We start from the raw sequence: 21,163 nt of genomic DNA, 5'->3' as shown, positions 1-21,163 counted from the left end.
CCGGGGGTGGGATGTGGCCGTGGCAGGCGGGGACAGGGGGCGGTGACGTTGTGGCCGTGAGGAAACAGCTGCTGGCCAAGGACGAGCGCTCGGCCCCGCGCACAGCCCGAGCGCGGCCGCGGCTCCTGCGAGCGCACCCAGCGAGAGCTCCGCGCTGCCGGTCAGTGCCCGCCCGGGCCGGGGCACCGCGGGCTGCGGGCTCGGGGTGCGGGGCGGGGTGCCCAAAGGGGCCCGGCACTTTTGTCCGCAATGGCCTGGGGGGAGGAAAGTCGTGGAAAGCCTTGGCTGGGCTGGGCGGTGAGCTGCGCAAGCGGAGGCTCCATCCAAGGGGTGGCTGTAGGGGGAATCCCTGGCGTTTTTTTCTTTTTATGAAAAATCTTTCCTTCTTGGCGAGCCCCCGGGGGCTGCGCTGCCGGTGCTGCTTTTTGAGTGCTGGCCGGCCCCGCTGGGTGTGTCCCGGCCGGGATGCGCCTTAGTCCGGGCTTTGGTGCTGCGGCGGCTGCGGAACCGCCCATCCCTCCTTCCCTCCTTCCAGCCGGCATCCAGGCTGGGGATCCCCCCTGCTTTGGTACCCACCAAGCTGTGCACAGGTAAACGCTGCCCACAGCAGCCCAGAGCCTCGGAGCTCCTCAAGGCCTGGGAGGTTTTTTGGCAGTGGGGTGGGGCAGGGCATTTTGGGGAAGCCCTGTCAGGGGCCCGGTCCGGTGTTTCTAACCCGGGGAAGCTCGCTTTGCTTCAGGACAGCGGGTGGCGGGGCGCTGGGTGTTGTGGCCTCGGGGAGCCCCCCAAGCCAGTGGGGCTCTTGGGGTGCAGCCCCTGAGCTCACAGCTCTGGCGGGGCTTTGGAGAGCCTGGACGGGTGCGCTGCTGGCAAAACAGAGGCTTCCACAAAGGCTGTGTGCATCACTTAGGATTTCTCACGGGATCCCCATAACCCACATGTCTCGGTTGTTGGGTGGGGGGCAGGTGTACCCCCATGCTGCCCGACGGACGGGATGTGTTTGTGCGGGGATTTTCCCGGGGCTGCTCTCCCGGGATCCGCGGAGGTGCCAGCAGCAGCGGGGACAGGGACGGGGCGCTACAAGGACAGGTCGGGGACTGGGTGTGGTCGGCGATTCCCCAGCGCTGCCGAGGTGAGCTGGGTGTTCTCAGCCTCGCTGCCTCATGCAGGGAGTGAGGGAGCAGGGCTGTGCCACGCTGGGATCTCCCCACGCCCAGGAGGGTTCACAGGCCCCAGAGGGGCATTACCAGGCTGCTTGTGCCGGGGTGGGACCCCTTGGCACCCACCCAGCCCCCGGCCGCAGTGCGGCCCCACTGCCTGTGGGACCTGTGGGGCTGTCCCCGGCCCGCAGCCACGGGAAGGGGCGAGGCTCACACCCTCCCCAGCTGCAGGGGGAAGGAGGGGTGAAAGCAGCTCTGCGTTCCTGCAAAACTCTCTCCCCTCAACCACGGTGCCTGTGGGTGCTTTTAAAAGCTCCCCGTGCCCAAGCAGGGGCACCCAGCTGTACGGATGGTTGCGGGGCTGGGTCTCCCCTTGCCTGGGAGCTCCTGCAGGGATGTGCAGCCAAGGCAGGGGAGTTCATGTGATTTCTCCTGCCCGCTCCATGGCATGAAACCCAACTCCTCTGGGGTCAGAAATCCCCCGGGGTGGCCCTGCTCCGCTCTGAATTTTTCTGCAACGTGTCTCAGAGGGAGGGTGAAGGAGCCAGGCGGGGCCGTGCCTCAGCTGACGCTCAGCGGTTCATTCATGGCCGGGCTCCATTTTCCAGCTGTTTTTCTCCCTCTGCCAGCTGCTTTTGGAGCAAATGGCGGTGCTGGGGGACTTTCTCTGGGAGGGTGGGGAGAGCCCACGCCGCAGTGGGTTGCAGTTATAAATGGTGCTGGTGTTAAAAAACAACCTGCAAGTTACCCTGGAAACCGACTGTGTTTCCTGGTCTCCAAGGATGTGTGGGACTGGTGGTGGCCTTGATGGCTGCACAGAAACTCAGATAACAGCTCTGGGGATATTGTGGGGGCTGCCCAGCACCACGAGACAAGGAAAAGTCCCCAGCAGCTGCTGAGGCTGGGATGGCGCCAGGGCTTGGGGCTGCAGGGGAGCAGAAGGGACGTTGAGGGGTGCAGTGAGAAGGCCCAGCCCTGCAGAGGATGTTCTGCCTGTTTCCACGTATTCAGTACATTTTTTTCCTCTGGTTTCTCTTGGTACTGACAGGAAACTGTGCAGGCTCTGCTCTGCCCCTGGCCTGTGGGGTTCCCTCAGTGCCAGATTCCAAAGGCTCAGTAAGCACAGGGTGGCTGTCAAAGCCTGCAAAGCCCCTTTCCCTGATCCATCCTGCAGCACCTGGCAGTGCTCTCCCATGGGCACCACCCCCAGGAGGGAGCAAACCCTCCCTTGATTCACAGAGCCTGCAGAGAGGGGCCTTGGCTCACACTGACCTCTCTGTTCCCTTCCACAGCTCCTCCTGGCCCTCACTCCAGTGATTTCCAGCTTTGAACCATGGCGCCCCAAGGAAAGGTAAGGGTGACCTCCACAGGGCAGGGCTGGGCCCAGGGCAGCCCCCAGGGCTGGGGCAGTGTCCCCAGCAGCAGCAGCAAGGATGTGGTGACGTGCATGGACACCGTGCTGCCCAGAGCCTGTTTACATTCCTGCCTCTCCAGCCAGTGCTGTCTGGATGTGATGCAGATGGGGGAAGTGCTGGGCTGGGGAGCAGGGACAGCAAGGAGCAAAAATCCTTTTGGGACCACAGTGGGATGGGGAAGAGAAGAGGGGCCGTGGGAAGGGGAGGAGAAGAGATGTTGCACTGGGGATTTGGGCATTTGATGGAGAAAACTCCTGCCTGAGCATGCTGCAAGGCATGCAGCTCTTTTGGGGCCTTCCCCCTCTCCCAGCTTGGATTACTTCCCACTCCAGACTGGGGCTGGTGCAGTGTGGCAGCTGGGTGAGCAGGTGCTCCCCTGCAGCCAGGAAAACATCTCCGTGTGGGTGGAAACCCTGCCTCGATGGGCAGGCGTGGCTGGCTCGGTGCAGGCTGCCTGCTGCCAGGGGAGGAGTCCCAGCCCAGAGCCTCCCTTCTGCTCTGCTGGGGCCAGGCTCTGCTTCCCATTCCCTGGAGAAATCCAGCAATCATTTCCTCCAACCTTACTACCCAAAGCTTCCTGCCCAGCTAAGGCAGTGGTTGCTCTGGGTGGGGAAACTGAGGCACAGTGCAGCATTTTCCTGCAGTAGTCCGGGACCCCAAGCAGCCATGGGGTGGAAGAGAGCAAAGCCATGCTGGGAATTTCGCTTCCACCCTCCTGGCCCCAGTGTGGCTTATTTTTAGCTGGGAGGTCCCGGACAGGCCAGGATGACTCAGAGGCTGGAGGAGGGGAGGCAGGAGGCCCCTGGCAGCTGAAGCAGCATGGAAAGTGGGAAGGGGGTATGAGGAGTATGTGGTGAGCAGGATGCTGTTTCCATCCCAGCTGATGTTCCCACACTTGCCTGGGGCTCATTCCCACGGAGAATGCAGGGAGTGTGGGGTGATGCAGAGCACTGAGCTCCTGCCTCAGTTTCCCTTGCCCCAGCAAGGCAGGCAGCTCATGCTTCAATGGTTCAGCAGGCAGGAACACAGCCCTGCTCTTCCTCTCCATTTAACCAAAGCCAACATCTCGACTTCCCAATACCCTCCAGCCACCCTTGTCCACTCCTGCTGCCTCCAGGCACCTCCTTTGCTTTGCAATTTATTTCCATCCCTGTAAGGCATGTGTGTGGGAGCAGCTTGTGCCAAGCCAGGAGGGTCTGGGAGCTGCTGGGAAGTGGGGCTAAATCCAGCTCTCCTGATGAATCACCTGCAATACGATCTGTCCTGTGCCTGCATGGTTCCCTGGAAGGGCAGCATCTCCTCTTGGTCCCTGCCACAGGGGACACCAGTGCCAGCAGCTCCTCCCAAGAGGGCCTGTGGGATGTGCCCAGCTTCTCTCTGGAAAACAGGAGGAGAGAGGCTGGTTTGTTTCTGAAGGTGCTGGGGGGATGTGCAGCAGAGCTGCTGTGACATTGGGATGGGAGCCAGGAGAGTGGTGGGTGTGGAGCTGCCCTGAGTCCATCTCCTTGGGCTCATTCCTGGAGGCACTTCCTGGGTCAGGGACATTGATGCTCATCTTCTTTGAGGATATGCTGGCTTTTGATGTCCATGCTGGCAGCAGGCCTGGGCCTTTGTGCAGCTCCTGAGATGTTAAGGAAGCCGTGCAGCAGATCCAGAGCAGATGAGCCCAGGGAGGTGCACATACCCAGCTGGCACAAGCAGAACCAGGGGAGGATGCTCAGTTTCCCAGAGTGCTGACACAGCTGACAGCCCCAGCTCAGCTCCCAGCCCTCCTGTTTGTCAGCATGACTGCTAAAGAAATGCTGCTGCTCAGTTCTTCCACTCTGTGCCTCTGGTGGGGATGTATCCCAGTTGCTTATGTGGGGGCAGGATGGTTTCACCTCTGCTTCCACCCAGGGTGGTGCTGGTCTCATTCAGAGTCCAGGCTCCCAGGGGGTGAATTCCCCTGAACAAAGCTGACCTGGGAAGGGGGATTTTGATCCCTCTTTTTTCCTGAGGTCTCTGGAGGTGTCATTCCTGGGCAGTCTGAAGTGGCAGAAGAGCAGATAGAAGTGGATCATATCAACCCCCAGGATTCCTCAGGCTCTCAGGAAAGTCTTTCCCAATACCCAAGGTCTCTGCTCCAGCCCCTTGGATCAGCCTGGGCCCCATGGCAGTGCATGCTGGAGCAGGACACGCTGTTGGCAGCTCTGGTGCTTCTCAGTGTTTTCCATTTAGCAGCCCATTTGTGCCTGTAATTTTGTCTCATCCTCAGCATCCAAAGTGGTTCCTTGCTTGCAACAGGCAGTGGAAAATTAATTCCTGTGTAGGGAGACTAAACAGGAAAGGAAACAACTGCAGAGGAAAACAAACCGTTTATGTCTGAACTCGAGCTTTGCCTTGGGCAACCTGAGCCATAAAGGATCTGACCTCAGTCCTGCTCAGCTTCAATTTCTCCTTCCCCCATCCCACTGGGGCTGCTCCTTCCTCTTGTACCTTCTCCCTCCTTTCCCATAGGTCTACAGGGGCTCAGTGAAGGATTTCCAGGGATTTGATGCCAACCAGGATGCAGAGGCCTTGTACAATGCCATGAAGGGATTTGGTATGGATGCTCCTCCAGACTGTCCCAGGGCTGTCCCTGGTGTCCCTTTTTCCTGGGTGTCCCCTATTCCCTGGTTGACCCTTGCATGGCTGGGTGTCCTGCATCCCTTCCCCTCTCAGCTGACTGACTCTCCTGGTTTCCTCTCCTCCCTGGAGCCAGCTTGGCTATGCTTGTTCTCCCAGCCCCTGCTCCAGAGCAGCTCTGGGCACAGCAGGCTGGCTGTGGTGACTCCTGGCTCTCCCCACAGGCAGTGACAAGGAGGCCATCCTCGACCTCATCACATCCAGGAGCAACAAGCAGCGGGTGGAGATCTGCCAGGCCTACAAGTCCCTCTATGGGAAGGTAAAGCCAGGAACACCCCCTGGCCCATGGCCCCACTGCAAACACAACTGGCTGTGGCTGCCACCACCCAGCCCATGCAGGGACCCACCACTCCCTGGACCCACTCAGAGATGCTGTGGAGCAAAGGCTCCCCCAGCCCCTTTCTCCCCCTCCACCAGGACCTGATTGCAGACCTGAAGTACGAGCTGACGGGGAAGTTTGAGCGGCTGATCGTGAGCCTGATGCGGCCCCCAGCTTATGGAGATGCCAAAGAGATCAAAGATGCCATCTCAGTAAGGAGGGGGTGGGCACCCTCCCAGGGGTGGGCACGCTGCCCAGAGCCCCTCTGAGGGCGCCCCAGCCAGTCCCAGGGCTCATGGGGCTGTGTCTCTGCCCGCAGGGCATTGGCACAGATGAGAAGTGCCTCATTGAGATCCTCGCCTCCCGCACCAACCAGGAGATCCATGACCTGGTGGCTGCCTACAAAGATGGTGAGGGCTGAGAAAGGGCAGAGGCTGCCCTGTGTCCCCTTGGGCCACAAAAAGGGCAGAGGTGAAGGGATCCAGGTCTCCAGGTCTGACCTCTTCCCTTCCTTTTCCACCAGCCTATGGGAAAGACCTGGAAGCTGACATTGTTGGAGACACATCAGGCCACTTCAAGAAGATGCTCGTTGTTCTGCTTCAGGTATGTCCATCTGTCCAGCATCTGTAGGTGGTGGGTGCCTGTGCCCTGCAAGGCTGAGCCCATCTCCCTCCTACAGGGTGCCAGGGAAGAGGACGATGTGGTGAGCGAGGACTTGGTGGAGCAGGATGCCAAGGTGAGCCTTGGTGGGTCACTCTGATAGGTGGTATCTGGGCAGGGATGGGGCTGGTGGCACTGGGATGTCTGGATTTAGGCTGCAAAAGGTGGGTGAGTGCCAAGGGAGCACCCTGAGTCAGGCTGTGCCACTTTCCCCATCCCCCCAGGACCTGCTGGAAGCTGGCGAGCTGAAATGGGGCACAGACGAGGCCCAGTTCATCTACATCCTTGGCCGGAGGAGCAGGCAGCATCTCCGCCTGGGTGAGCATCACCTGCGAGCTCAGGGTGGGCCTGAAGGTGCCTTGGCAGCTTCTCCAGGCATCTCCTTGCTCTCATCCCACAGTCTTTGATGAATATCTGAAGATTGCTGGGAAGCCCATTGAGAGGAGCATCCGGGGGGAGCTCTCTGGTGACTTTGAGAAGCTGATGTTGGCCGTGGGTAAGCCAGCCCCACATGGGGATCCTGCAAAAACACACCACTGCCCTTCCTGGGCTGGCAGGGCTCAGCACCAGGGCAGCAGGGTCAGGGCTGTGGCTGTGCCTGCTGTCTGGGAGCTCAGGGAGGCTCCTTCAGGATGGGTGGGGATGCTGGATGTGGTTCCCATGGGGTGTGGGCGCTCAGAGGCTGGGGGCACTGGTGGAAGCTGGGTGCTGGCATCCCTCACCACACCTCAATTTCCCTGCAGTGAAATGCATCAGGAGCAAAGCAGAGTATTTTGCTGAAAGGCTCTACAAGGCCATGAAGGTGAGTGTATTTCCCCTTATCTACAGGGTCACCCCAGCACTGTAGGGTCTCCTTTCCACGGGGTGCTGCTGGAGAAGAGGGTGACACGGGTCCATGAGGGTGACCTGGGGTCTCTGCCCTTCCCTCCAAAGGAGTTATTCCTTCAGAGCCAGGGCTGGGTAGAAATCAGATAGGGGGTCCAACATGTGATGGGCTGAGCAGAGTTTCTTGGCCATCCAGGCCTGATGTGGGGTTGGTCCGTTGCAGGGTCTGGGCACGAGGGACAACACTCTGATCCGCATCATGGTGTCGCGCAGCGAGATCGACATGCTGGACATCCGGGAGGTGTTCAGGACCAAGTATGACAAATCTCTCTACAACATGATAAAGGCAAGTGCTGGGGGTCCCTGCTCACCCTCTAATAGCTGCTGGTGCTGCCTCCCTCATGATGCCAGCGCCCCTGGGAGGGCTGTGCTGGGTTCAGGGAGACCCCTCTCCATGAGCCCATCCCATGGCACTACCTTGTTTTTACCTACTGCATGGTCCTCTGTGTCCATCTGCTTTTCCAGGAGGACACGTCTGGGGAGTATAAGAAGGCTCTGCTGAAGCTGTGTGGAGGGGATGATGAGTAAGACCACCTGTCACCCCCCTTTATCCCTCTTTGTTCCCTTGGTGCTGGGTACAACATCTGGGTCAAAGCCTGGTGGAGCACCTAGACCAGCAGCACCCACAGTGACTGTGGTTTGGTACAGGGGGCCCTGTGGCCCCTCTGCATGGCCAGCCACAATGTCATGGTCCCTTCTTGGCACATGGGAGCCCTGCAGGGCAGGGCCAAAGCCCTGGAGGGAGGATGCTCTGGTGGGGGAGGTTGGGATTCACCACACATTTCCTCCCATTCCCACCCATCCAGCCCCACAGCAAGCACCTGGTTCCTGCCCCTGCGCCCAGTGGATACAAAACACCCCTCGTGGAGGAGCAAGACAGGGTGAGGGGGGGCTGCTGGCAGGTGCAGGGCCCCATGGCTCACTGTCCCCTGTCCTTGCCCTCCGTTGCAGTGCTGCAGGTGAGTTCTTCCCCGAGGCGGCGCAGGTGGCCTATCGGATGTGGGAGCTTAGTGCGGTCAAAGTAGAGGTCAGCACTCCCACCCCCCTGCACCCCTCTGTGCTGCCTGCCAGCTTGGGACCCCTGGCTGCTCCTCTCTGCCCTGGGGCACAGCCAGCCCCACTCCTCTGCTCTGACTCTCGCTCCCCGGCTTCTCTTGATGCCATTCTCTGGTGCTGGGGTACGAGGCTGGCAGGATGTAACAATGGCAGGGCTGGCTGCCCCCCGTGGGCTCCACTAACCCCCTCCTCTCTCTGAGGCCTTCCTCCCTTGGGGCAGCGGGTCCTGCATGTCTCTGCAATGCATCACATGCAGCCCTGGCTCCAGTGCCCACCAAAGAACTCCTGCCCCCTGGGGCAGCCCAGAGCTGGCCAGGGCATGGCTGCAGTATGGGGAGTGGCAACATGCATGCAGCTGAAACTCCCACAAAAGGGTGCTTTGGGATGTGCAGAAAATACACCCTGAGCCCTACATGAACACTGTGAGATGATGAAGATGTGTTTGGAGCATAAGGACACAGGAGGATAGAACTGTAGGGCAGGAGTGGGCGCCCTTTCAGCAACTCCTCTTCTGTCTCTCAGTGACATGGCCAGCCCAGGCTGAGATGTTCCAGGCTAGGGCAGGCAGGTGTAACACTGGGCAGGACACTGAGGCTCCAGGGATTGTCTGTTGCTGTCCTCTTCCTGCTCTCTGCTGGTCTGGCTATGGTTTTCCCCTTAATGGAAGGGGTGACAGTGGTGGGGAGATCCTCACTGATCCCCAGGTGCTTGCACTAACACAGAACCTGCTTTGGCCTCAGCTTGCTGGGTGGCACCTTCCCTCCTCTTCATCTCTCCTTTTCTCCATCTCTCCATCCCTTCATCCCTTCCTCCCTCCCTCTCATCTTGAGGGTGATCATGACCCCCTCTCTGCATCCACAGCTGCGAGGAACCGTGCAGCCTGCAGGAGACTTCAACGATGATGGGGATGCACAGGTGCTGAGGAAGGCCATGAAGGGCCTGGGTAAGTGGGGACTGTGACTTTGGGCCCTTCCTGCTGCTCCTCAGCAGCTCCTGGGGCACAGAATCCACCCTGGCCCCCACAGGGCTGCATGGAAGCCCTAGGGGGAATAGAGACTGTGGGAGTTCTCCCTTCCCTACCGAGTTTGTGGGGGTGGTGATGTGCCCATGATCAGGGGTGACACAGGGTGGCTCTGCTGTCAGTGACACAGTGTCCTCTGCTGTCCTTGCAGGCACGGACGAAGGAGCCATCATAGAGGTGCTGACCAAGAGGAGCAACGCCCAGAGGCAACAAATCATAAAGGCTTACAAGGCTCATTATGGCAGGGTACTGCAGCCTCCATCCCACCCTGCTTCCTCCTGCCCCCATCCTGCCCCCTCCCACATGGAGATCAGCCCCTCATTGGAAGGAATCCTGCCCAGGGAGCACTGGGCAGCTGGGGCACACCCACATGCCCTGGCATCACTCCCCCATGGGAAACAGTTGTCACAGCAGCCTCCCAATCTGGGTGCCCCACCAGCCCAAACAAGGGTGTCCTTTCCCCTTGGCTTGCCCCATCCTCAGCTCTGCACTGAGGACTTCAGAGCCAGAATCTCCCCAGAGCCACCCAAATATGTGACTTCAAACTTCCCCAAGGGTTTTCACAGATGTCTCCAATCCCTAAGCTCTCCTCTCCTTTTTTTCTCTCGTGTTGCCTCAACTGGTCCATCCCTGCAGAAGCAGCTGGGGACTGACCCCTCAAATGCTTTTGCAGGACCTGATGGCAGACCTGAAGTCTGAGCTGTCTGGCAGCTTGGCCAAGCTGATCCTTGGGCTGATGCTGACACCGGCACAGTACGATGCCAAGCAGCTGAGGAAGGCCGTGGAGGTAATTGTCACACTGCTGGTGGCCCAGGGCTGCCAATGCCCACAGCTTCACATGGCCCAGGGTCTCTCTCCTATGGAGATGAAATATCAGCATGAGGACAAAAGACCTGGTTTGCACTCAAGACTTGCATGCCTCAGCCAGCTGGTAGGGGCCAGGGTAGGGGCAAACCAGTGACATGCACTGCTATCCACTAGTCACACCAGCTGGGACCAGCAGTGTACTTGGACACTTCCATGTTGATTCCTACCAGCCCATTTGCTGGATGTAGACTTTTGCCACATGGTTGGCCTGGACCCCCCTTGCCTGGCACTGCAGGGCAGGGCCATCCTGTCCCCATCTGGTGTTGGTACCTGCAGCACCCACCATGGCTCTCTCTTCCAGGGGGCTGGCACAGATGAGAGCGTCCTCATCGAAATCATGGCCACGCGGAACAACCAGGAGATCAGGGCTATCAACGAGGCCTATCAGGAAGGTAGGGCACAGGAGGGACAGGGGGAGCACCCAGGTTCTGGGCACTGAGCACCCTGTGCAAGGCCCTTCCAGAGCCCAGGCAAAGTTTTGTCTCTGGGTTGGGTGCATGGCTTGGTGCTGTGAAGGTCTGTTAGTGCCTCCAGCAGAGTGCTGCTCCTCGCCTCTCTCCATCTCATGGTGCCATGTCCCAGCTCTGCCATCAATGTCTCCTTCCCTGAGAGCTTTCACAATGATCCTATCTCCTCCAGAGTACCTGGAGAAGAGGCTGTGGCTATGCTCAGGGCATTAGAGCTGCTGGGGTGATCCCCTCTTCCCTGGGTTTGAATTCAACATCTGCTTAGCCATGCTTCCCATGGGGATCACAGGGACAACAGGCACTGGTGGGTGGGAATCTGAGCTGCAGGGCTCAGCCATCCCTTCTCCACAGCCTACCACAAGAGCCTGGAAGATGACCTGAGCTCTGACACATCAGGGCATTTCAAGAGGATTCTCGTCTCCCTGGCTCTGGTAAGAGCAGCTCTCACTGGGAATTCTCCTCTCCCTGCCACAGGCAGTGCTGGGGGTCTGGAAGGACAGTGGCTGGAGAAGACACAGCATCCCTGCCTGGCTGGGCAGTGCTGCTGGACTCTGTCTGCCACCCCCTCACGTGGGGCTCTCCCAGGAGATGTCCCCTCTCCATCTCCGTGATTTTTTTATCCAACCACAGGGCAACCGTGACGAAGGACCAGAGAACCTCACCCAGGCACACGAAGATGCCAAGGTAAGACCCATACTGGCAGTGCTCTCATGGGCTTTGCATGAAAAAAAAGGAGAGCATGTTGCATGCCCTGGTCTGGAATTTACATTCTCAGGGAAGCAAATGCTGCTGGGCCAGGGTCTCTGAAAACTGCAGGGGGAGATGCCAGGTGAAATGACCCCCTTGGAAGTAAAGCTCCCATGCCTGATTCCTGAAGCTCTGCTTCTCCAGGCATGGGGAGGGCAGCCCCAAGGAGTTCCCCACCTGTAGGCTGCAGAGCTGCCACTCTGGGGTTCAGTAACACACACTGATGCTGAAATTTGAGCTTCAAACACAGCTTCGGGCTGGTCTGCAGGAGCCACCCCCCTCTGTGTGTTGTGCAGGGAGCAGCCCTGACACTGGGGTGCTCCACACCTCTCCTGCTGTGGTGAGACACCACTGGAGGGGGAGGCTGAGCAGCCAGAAGCAGTGCAGGGGGATGTGGGGGCCATTCCCTGGCTGAGCTCCTGGTCCCAGGAGACCTGTGACCCACAGGCTGTGTCCCCTGACCCCCTGCTCCTCAGGGCTGCATCTTTTCTATAAGGGGCTGGGAAGATCTGTGCCGGGTCCAGCCCAAGATCTTGCTTGGCTGTGCTGTGCCAGCACTGGATATTCCAATGCACGGGAGAGCAGCACAGCACAGCTTTCCCAGCAGGGCTGCCACCAGCAGAGGGAGTGGATGCTGTGCTGCCTGTGTGCCTGTCCGTGAACTGCCTGCACCCTGCCACGTTCTCTGCCTGTCCCTCTGCCCATGCACTGCCTGCACCCTGTCACACTCTCTGCCTGTGTGCCTGTCCATGCACTGCCTGCACCCTGCCACGTTCTCTGCCTGTCCCTCTGCCCATGCACTGCCTGCACCCTGCCACCCTTTCTGTCTGTACTTCTGCTCCTGCCTTTTTGGGACTACCTAAAAACAGAGGCCAGACAAAATTAAGGGAATAAAAAGCAGTTATATTCATTGAAGGCCCTTCAGGTATATTTAGGGCACACGTAGCCCCCCAGGGGCTACACCCAAAATAGATGACAGGCCACAGGTTTTCATACTTTTATAAGTTTGCTCCATTTGCATATTAGGGGTTAATATTCCAATTACAGCTTCAGGTAATAAAGTAATTTACCCCAAGTTTGCTCCCCCCAGCTCCCTTTTGTTTACATTTCTTGGGGCCTGAGACAGTAAGGTGTCCTTGATTCCCAGGCCTAGAGAGGAATTGTTTTGTCTTACTAAAATGGGAAAGCAGTAGCTAATGGAGTTTAACTCTATATGGAGTTTAGAGTTATACACTAAGGCATTGCAAGATTACAAATATATGAAAAATATAAAAGCTAAAATCCTAAAGCATCGCTGTCATTCACTGCCTGCACCCCCACTGCCTGTTCTGCTGCTCACCTCACCCTGCTGCACAGGGAGAGCCAGGGATGACAGCAGGGACAAGCTAGCCAGGTGGCACCTGACCTGGCACCACGCCGTGTTTTGTAAGCAAAGCTGCCCTTCCCCTCATCCCACTGGCAGAGGTGGGCTGGTGGGAGCCAGCCTAAAGCCAGGCAAGGATGCTCCAAGAGGAGCAAGCTCCAGCGCTGGGGGGGATTCACTTTCTTTGGCCCAAGACCACCCTCCCAAGGTCCTGGTGTAGAGTCCAAACTGGGGGAGGACACAGGTCCTGCTCATGGGGAAGCAGGGGACCTGGGGACAGGTAGTTTGAAGGGATTTTGCTAGACTTCCCTTGCTTTGTCAGGGAGTTATAAAGGTTGAGCAGCACCTTCTGACCCTGTTGTCTTCCTGTCTCTCTCTCTCTCCACCAGGTTGTTGCTGAGACCCTGGTGAGTGCCTGCCCTTTTGCTCCTCACCCTTCAGCACGTTTGAAGGGATGCTGCAGTCCTGGGGTGCAGGGCTGGGGCTGGGAATTGCAGCCTCACAAGCCAGGCCTTTCTGACCCCATGGGCTGTGCTCACTGGCTTGGGACTCTTGCATCAGGATAGGGGACAAGGGGACAGATGGGACCTGCAATGAGGGCACTTCCTTGCAGTGTGGGGCAGGAGAGGGAGAAAGGCACCTGCCCTGCCCCTGGGGACCAAGCCTGCCTGCTGCCTGCATGTTCCAGGCAGTGTGGGACCCAGGGGTGGCTTCCCTGGCTCCCCAAAAGTGGGCACTGGGGAAGGGGTGACTTTCTCCTGCAATAGCCTAATGGATGAGATGAGCACAGCCTCCCACTGATGCCCACAGAGGAATGGCAGCCATTTCATACGTGGGCAGCACTGCTGTGGCCCAGAGTGGCTCCTGTATCTGGCAGCCCTAAATTTCCTCTTCAGCTGGTGTTGGTCACCCCTGAAACATCCTCCACAAAGGACAAAAAAAGTCTTAACCATGAGCATTGCAGAGCTTTTCCCATAAAAACTGGAAAACATCTTTTCTTAGAGATAATCTGTGAGTGTGCAGCTTCACATCCATGCAGAGGAAATGCCTTTTTTAGGGGAAAAAAATCCCCAGCTATTTTCCTGCTCATAATCTCTTTACAAAAGGGTTTCCAGTCAGGACTGGCTGTCCCATGAAGAGCTTTTTGACGCCTGTGTTCCTCTCTGCTATATCTCCCTCTTCACTCTTTGTTCTCTCCCAGAAACTTGCTGATGTGTCCAGCAATGACTCCAGTGACTCCCTGGAGACCCGATTCCTCAGCATCCTCTGCACCCGCAGCTACCCCCACCTCCGCAGAGGTAGGATCACACTTCTCCATCAGCTGCAACACCAGCGCCTGGATTTGGGCTGGGTGGGAGATGGGGAGATGGGGGTCCCCTCAAGGCTGAGGTTGAGCCCTGTCTCCCCAGCTGTGGTGGGCATGAGGCAGTGGGAAGGGATGGTATGGCCTGGCATTTGAGGTGGCTTGTTGAAGTCACCCAAGCCTGCTCTGGTCCCACCTGGTCCAGAAGTCTCCAGAGCTGAGGCTCCAGTCTCCGGGGTGCCCAGGGCTGGGGTGGAGCAGCTCAGCAGTGACCCTTTCCTCTCCCCCATGCCCAGTGTTCCAGGAGTTCGTCAAGATGACCAACCACGACGTGGAGCATGCCATCAAGAAGCGGATGTCGGGAGATGTGCGGGACGCCTTCGTGGCCATCGGTCAGTGCTCCCTCAGCACAGGGCTCCCCAGGGCAGGCAGCCCCTCCAGCTGTCACTGCCAAGGCAGGGGGGCACCAGATTCCTCCCGGGAATCTCCCATGTTGGGCCATGGAGACTCCCACTGGGGCATGGGGTTGGGGCACTTATGGGGTCCCTAGAGAGGGCCAGGCCTGCTCCAAGGAGGGCTTGTGGCTGAGACAGTGCTGCCACAGCTCCTTGCTGTGCTGTGTCCCCTGGGTGCCATGAACCCTCTTTCTGTCCCCTCTGTGTGCTGCAGTCCGGAGTGTGAAGAACAAGCCAGCTTTCTTTGCTGACAAGCTCTACAAGTCCATGAAGGTGAGGACAGACCCTCCTGGGGCTGGGCTGTGGGAGAGGGCTGGGCTGGGCTCCTTTGGGACTGTGCTTTAACCCCATGGAAGGGATGGAGTTTGTCTTCTGGGTCTTCCTAGGGGAGTAGGGAGGGCTGAGCTCAAACCAACATTTGGGGCTATCAGGAGATGTGCCAGGCTAATGTCATGCTGGCAGCATGTCCAGGATATGTCCAAGGAGAGATCACAGAACAGGGTTGGAAGGGACCTTTAAAGGTTTCATCTAGTCCATTTCCCTGCAATAAGCAGGGACATCTTCAAGACTATTTAAGGCCCCATCCAACCTGGCTGTGAATGTTTACATAGAGGGGAACTCCACCACCTTTATGGGCAACTTGTGCCAGTTTCACCACCCTCACTGTAAAAATTTTCTTCCTTGTAACTAGTCTGAATCTACTCTTTTAACTTAAAACGATTACCCCTTTTCCTATCACTACATTCCCTGCTAAAAAGTTTGTCCCCATCTTTGTCCCAATCTTTCTAAAGCCCCTTTAAAGGTCTCTCCAGAGAATTCTCATCTTCAGGCTGAACAACCCTAGTTCCCTCAGCCTTTCCTCACAGGAGAGGTGTTCCAGACTCATTTTGTGGCCTTTCTGTGGGCCACAGCTTGGACTGTGCTGGAGATGCCAGGAGCATCTGTGAGCCCCAGTCCCTGCAGGGCTTTTTGTTCAAGCTCTCACTTGCAGGGTGCAGGCACAGATGAGAGGACCCTGACCCGGATCATGATTTCTCGAGCGAGATTGACCTGTTCAACATCCGGGGCGAGTTCATAGACCTGTTTGACAAATCACTGCACCACATGATTGAGGTGAGGGGACAGGGACATCCCTTCCTGGCACATCATCTTGTCTGGCCCTGAGGGCACCTGAGCCATGAGTGGCACAAGGGCTGAGCATCACCTGGGCAGGGGGAAGCTGCCCCAGCAGCCCCAGAGTTGGCTGGTCTGGCTGTAGAGAGGATGTGCTGGCATCTTCCACTGCTGCAGGAATGCCTGGAGGGTGTCCAGGACACAGAGCTGTGCCCAGCACTTTGAACCAGGCTTGCCCAGGGCTGGTTCTCTGACACAGCTCTCCCTCTTGCAGAAGGACACCTCTGGCGACTACCGCAAGGCTCTGCTGGCCCTGTGTGGCGGGGAGGACTAGGTGGCACCTGGGGCCCTTTGTGTCTGAGCCAGCACACAGCCACTGCCTTGATGTCACCGCAGCTTCGGGGGCTTCAGGGGACACTCAGTCCCCTCCAGAGAACAACTCACTTTGCGCTGGAAAGCAGCACCACATTGCAAGCAGGGGAGTCTCGGGGAGGGGAGCAGAGGGGTCTGGGCAGGGAGATTGTCTTGAAGCAAAATAGTTCATACCCGAACATGCCACTAAACCAAAGAATTTACCCAGATGGAAAAGACAATTTTAAATCTGATAAATAAAACCTCACTGTTGCTGACCCTGGGGCGAGAGCAGTTGACTTACTGGGGCAGGTTTGGGTGGGACTGGGAAGCCTTGGTGTCTCCTTGCTCCCGTAGGCAAACTCGGGTAAGAGCCCAGCCCCAGCTCCAGGGAGGGCCCTGAAGACACCACAAAACCTCTCTGAGCAACGCTTCTGCTGAGACAGGGGCTGAAAATGCATGTGGGGCTGGCAGCAGTGCAGGGACTTCACCAAGGGCTTCACTTCATGCCTCTGAAAATCCCCGGCAGGGTTGCTGCCGTTGTGTGGATGATGCTTTCATAAACCAGAGATACAAATCAGACTTGATGGCATCCACCCGTCCTCACACGCGGTTTCCTGTGCTTTCAAGCTGCTGAAGAAGCAGTTGAGAGGCACATGCCACACAGGCTACACCCCCAAACAGTTTGTTTGCACTTCCCCCAACACTCGGGAGAAAAGAACTGGAATTTCCAAAAGCGGGAAATTCCAGCACTTTCAATTGTTTCCAAGTCAGAACAAAAAGTTGTGAATACCCTAGTCTTCCTCAGAACAGCTGGGTGAGGAAAGCTTCACCTTCAAAATATCAAAGCAGTGTTAGGAATAATAACACAATATTATTACAACACTTCAAAACCAGCTGAGGTCAAGAAGCAGCAACATGTAGAGACAAACCAGGGAAGCTGAAACAACTCAGCTGGGTAATATCCCACTAAAAATTCCCTTGATGCCTTCCTGTAAAACATCCCCTTGTAACAAAATAACCTTTCTTGATGGAAAACAGTCTGGTTGAAGCTTTTTCACCCTCCCCATACTCCCCATAGAGATTTGGGTTCAGCCCCTGTGTGTGAGTAGGATTGGGCATCCCTGCCCAGACAGCATCCTGGGGGCTCAACATACCCCACACCTGCAGCAACCTACAGATCACCTGCTTGGCCAGGAACCTGCTGCAAAGACTGAGCAGCTGCAGAAGTTGTTTTGAAGGGAGGATGCAACCCCAACCTTCATCTGCCCATCTCTTCCTGCGGCTCCACACTGCAGCTCCGAGCTTTGCAGCAGAGCCTTCTGGAGATGAGGGTGGCACAGAGACTGCAGGGAGCAGAGCTGGGCACCTCCCTGCAGCTGGGAAGAGGGCCCAGCAGTGAGGAAGGCCCAAGGAAGTTGTGAGGCTTGGGAGACAGCCCATCTGGGAGAGCCAGATTTGGGGCAGCAGAGCCCTCTTCCTCCAGAGCAGGGGGAGCCCTGCTCAGTGTTAGCACAGGGCCATGACACGTGAGCCACCATCTGCTTCATTCTGGTTGCCAAAACACACTCGAGGGGTTTGTACAGGGAGGATGTTCCCAAGGGTAAACACTCCTGGGAAATACACTATTTATCAGTGAATTTTCTGGCTGTACCACAATTTCTGTACACCAATGGCCACGGCCATTCACCACCCACAGTCTGGATGTCTCAGACTGGCACAGGACCACAAATCAGCCCCTCAGGGCCAGTCCCCAGCCCAGCTCAGAGTGATGCCACCAACCAGGAGGACTGGCTGACCAGAGCACACTGTTCCCAAGGCCAGGAATTTCCCTGGTGCCTGCTGCAGGCTGCTCCTACAATGCAGACAAGGGAGCAGAGTCACACAATGTTTGGGCACAGGAAGGGAGAGTGAGGTGGGGTTTCCTCCTTGAACAACTCCCTCTTCTGGAAAAGTCCTGCAGCCAAAAATCCTTTGTCTTGCCCCAGTGCCATAGTAATCCATCTCCTGCAGCACCTGCTGTTTCAGCTGGAGCAGAAAACAGCTGGTGGTATTTTAATTGCTGCAAATACTCGGCACAGTCAATACCCCATTTGAGCACAGGTTATTTCAGCATCTGCGCCATGGGTCTTTGTTGGGTCTGCCCTACAAAGAACCACAACCTGTCCTGAGCTCAGCAAAGCTACCTATCCTAAGGCAATGCCAGGAGGGTGATGGGATCTTGGGAAGCACTAGCATGGCCTCTGGGACTCACTCATAAAGCAGCTTCATCCCTATCCCTGTAGCATCCCAGTTTCCAGAGCAAACACACTTCATAGCACCACTGTCTATGAACACCTCTGCTCCCTGTGCTGGCTCCAACCCACCCAATCCAAGAGCAGTCAGTGACAAATCTCATGCCTAACCTCGGAGATCAACAAGGAGGTGAGCATTTCAAAGAAGGCTAGGAAAGGAAGGGGGAAAAATCAACAGGGCTGTGAGCAGGGTAAGGGCTGGAGGCAGGTCCATGCTGGCCATCCACGCTTTAGTTTTCAGGGGTACTGCAGGGAAGAGCCTGGGATTTACACTGTGCACATTGACCAGCAATGTCGGGGGCAAGGGCTCGCTTCCAGGCAAAGCCAAGGCCAGATTTCACAGGTTGCAACATCCAGAAAACCCCACGAGCCCATGTTTGGGCACAGAGAGGGCTGGACCTCTGCTCTGAGTCAGCCACTAAAGATCCTCTTTGCTGCCAGCCCCTGGAGAGGAGGAGCCACAGAGGCACATGGGATGCTGGCCTAAATCCTTAAAACTATGAAAGCCACTTCCATCCCACCTGTCATCCTCTCCTTCCTCAGAAGGGAGAAACCCAACCTTCAGCCTTGGGAGGTGGCGAGCTGGGGCTGGGGAAACAGCTGAGCTCTCCAGGACTGTTCCCATATCTCTGGAGCAGCTCTACAGGACACGATGACTGCTGCTGAGCCCTGTTCTCAGGCATTGCAAGTGGATGAGACACAGTCTGGGGAGAGAGGAAGAGGGGAAAATCCCCTCTGTGCCTATTGCTGGTTTTGTACAATGAGATTCCAAATTATTCAAAGCTTAGATCATGAAAGGAAATCCTCTGAGCAATCCCACACCTGGTTCCCACAGTTTTTGGCCCCATTATGGGACTGCACCAGGTCCCACCACAGCCCATCCCTGCTGACTGTGAAGGAGGGAGAGGATGGCAGGAGGTGGTGATCTCCTGTGAAATGGGTGACACTGAGTCTGGCCTCATGTGCCAGAGACAGAGGAAGAAGGGAGCCCTCATTCAGTGAGAGGGTAAAGCAACCCAGCATCCCTGGAAAGCCAGGGTGTGATCCAGCTCCCTGTGAAGGCAGGGTACTGCAGAGGCTTGGTGGAGCAGGAATGTTCCCCAATACCTCCCCTCTCTCCTATCTTGATCCCTTCCACACTCCCTTCTGCCCTCCCAGCAGCCAACTATCCCAGGCTCCCTCCCCTGCCTCTCCCTTGCCCTCCATCCCAGAGCCCTCCCATCCTGCCAGGTTAATTTGAGTTTCTGATTTGCATAAGCAGCAGATCACAATGTTCTGGAAATCCCCTCCTGCAGCCAGAGCTTCCTCTCCACTCTCACAGCGTCACTGTCGGCCTCCTGCTTCCTTTTGCTGCCGGAGCACCGGGACACATCCCACCAGCACTGTACAAACAGCAGCTCCCAGCACTGCACAAACAGCAGCTCCCAGCTGCTGATCTGAGAGGGATCCATCAGCAGCCCCCTGCAGAGCTGAGCCCTGGAATGCTGAGCCAAACCAGCTGGATCCCCCGCCTGCTCTACTCCTGCCTTGCTCCAGGGCCAGCTCCAGGCACAGCCACCCATGACAGCCAGGTCCTGGCTGGCCCCATCAGGGTTCAAGTGAGCTCTGTTTGCCCAGCAGCAGAGGGCAGGGGGGTTTTTTTGGGCAATAAGAGCTGTTGGGCCAATGCCACTTTGAATTCACATCACTGGGCCCACCCTGCTCACTCCAGAGTGGGATCAACTTGAAGGAAGCCAGACTTGATCTGAGACAAGCAGGACCTGAGGACAGGGGAGTTCTACCACCCCCATCCGCAGCCTGTGCTCCTTCTCAGCCCGTTTCCCACAGCACAGCAGCAATCAGGGCCATGTTCACATCAGTAAGCTGCAGCTGAAGGGGCTGAACTCAAGTCTCTGTGACAAAAAAAAACCCCTAGTGTGTCAACGTGTCAGCTGTGAACACACCCTCACAGCCACACAGGCGTGCTCATAAACCACAGCTGCCATCAGGGGAGTCTTCTCCCCTGGGAGCATGGTGGGACCAAAGGAATGAGGAAGGACCAGCAGGACCAAAAGCCTTTCATTTTCATAGTGGAATTCATGCTGGCATTTGGGCCAGCCTGAGCTGGAAATCTCAGGTAAAAACACAAAGAGCAGCTGGCTAGAGAGGGAGAGAGGCATCCACAGGTTCCCAGGTGCAGGCAGACCCCAGACCCCCAGCTCCTCACCCTCCTGCCCAGCACTCACACTCCTGCCACCCAAACCAGATGGACTAAAGCCGAGCCCTCTTCAGGCCTTGCAATTCACACCTGGCAAGTGTAGACCAAATGCCCTGCCAGGTACAACTCTACCTGCTGGCAAGGAGCTGGGGAAGTTGGAATCGGCCTCTATAAAATAGAAACATTTAAAGCTTTGGTGTTTATTCCAGCACCAGCTGGCTCCAGCCTTGGTTCTGACCGCCAGTTCTTCTGGTGGATGGTTTACAGGGATTCTCTGCAACCCAGGAAAACCATCACCTGTGCACCTCCATCAACAGACCCAGCTCTTCCCTGCTCCCCCAGGAAGATGCATCCTGTTCTGACTCCAGATAGGGACAATGATGAGATGGAAATACACGTGGAACAACAATGCCTCTTGCCAGATGCAGCAGTTTCTCTGAGGAAAAGCACATTTGCAATCCCAGTGAAGTTGCCCAGAAGTTCCCAGGCAGGGAAAATGATGTAACGAGGCTCTCCAGTTGTCTAAAAGTGAATCACAGCCTCTACGACAGCTCCCCCCCCATCCCCTTTTTGCTGACTAATACCTGACACGAAGGGCCCCTGGGAGGAACAGCACAGGAGAGCCCTTTAAGTGGTGCCTGGCTCCCTATCAAAACCACACAGAGGCTGTGTCTGGGACCTCCATCATGGGGAATTCCCCTTCTCCATGCCTAAAAGTAAGCTCAGCTGGGCCAGCCTTTCTGCATTTGGGGATTGCAGACACAGAGCTCCTGCTCTGAAGGGCTCTCCCTCCCCCAGACCCTCCAGGACCCAGCCTGGTGAGTAG

General features: G+C 57.1%; 1 protein-coding gene across 1 annotated transcript; it reads left to right on the top strand.

Annotated features, from left to right (window-relative positions):
• The first annotated feature begins 58 nt into the window (after window positions 1–58).
• Window positions 59–16,124, top strand: ANXA6 (annexin A6). Its single transcript, XM_036391732.2, is given in 27 exon segments — window positions 59–160; window positions 2,453–2,511; window positions 5,072–5,156; window positions 5,404–5,498; window positions 5,657–5,770; window positions 5,878–5,968; window positions 6,082–6,161; window positions 6,238–6,294; window positions 6,443–6,536; window positions 6,619–6,714; window positions 6,962–7,020; window positions 7,267–7,389; window positions 7,569–7,627; window positions 8,055–8,130; window positions 9,021–9,102; window positions 9,332–9,426; window positions 9,854–9,967; window positions 10,349–10,439; window positions 10,866–10,945; window positions 11,145–11,198; window positions 13,014–13,031; window positions 13,826–13,922; window positions 14,224–14,319; window positions 14,597–14,655; window positions 15,374–15,419; window positions 15,422–15,495; window positions 15,770–16,124. Coding segments are annotated over 26 exon segments (2,013 nt in total). The 5' UTR covers window positions 59–160; window positions 2,453–2,493; the 3' UTR covers window positions 15,830–16,124.
• The last annotated feature ends 5,039 nt before the right edge of the window (window positions 16,125–21,163 follow it).

This window comes from Molothrus ater, chromosome 15 (assembly GCF_012460135.2).
Source record: "Molothrus ater isolate BHLD 08-10-18 breed brown headed cowbird chromosome 15, BPBGC_Mater_1.1, whole genome shotgun sequence".
Taxonomy (NCBI): domain Eukaryota; kingdom Metazoa; phylum Chordata; class Aves; order Passeriformes; family Icteridae; genus Molothrus; species Molothrus ater.
Note: the sequence above shows the minus strand (reverse complement) of the source record. Positions and strands in the feature narration are given on the sequence as shown.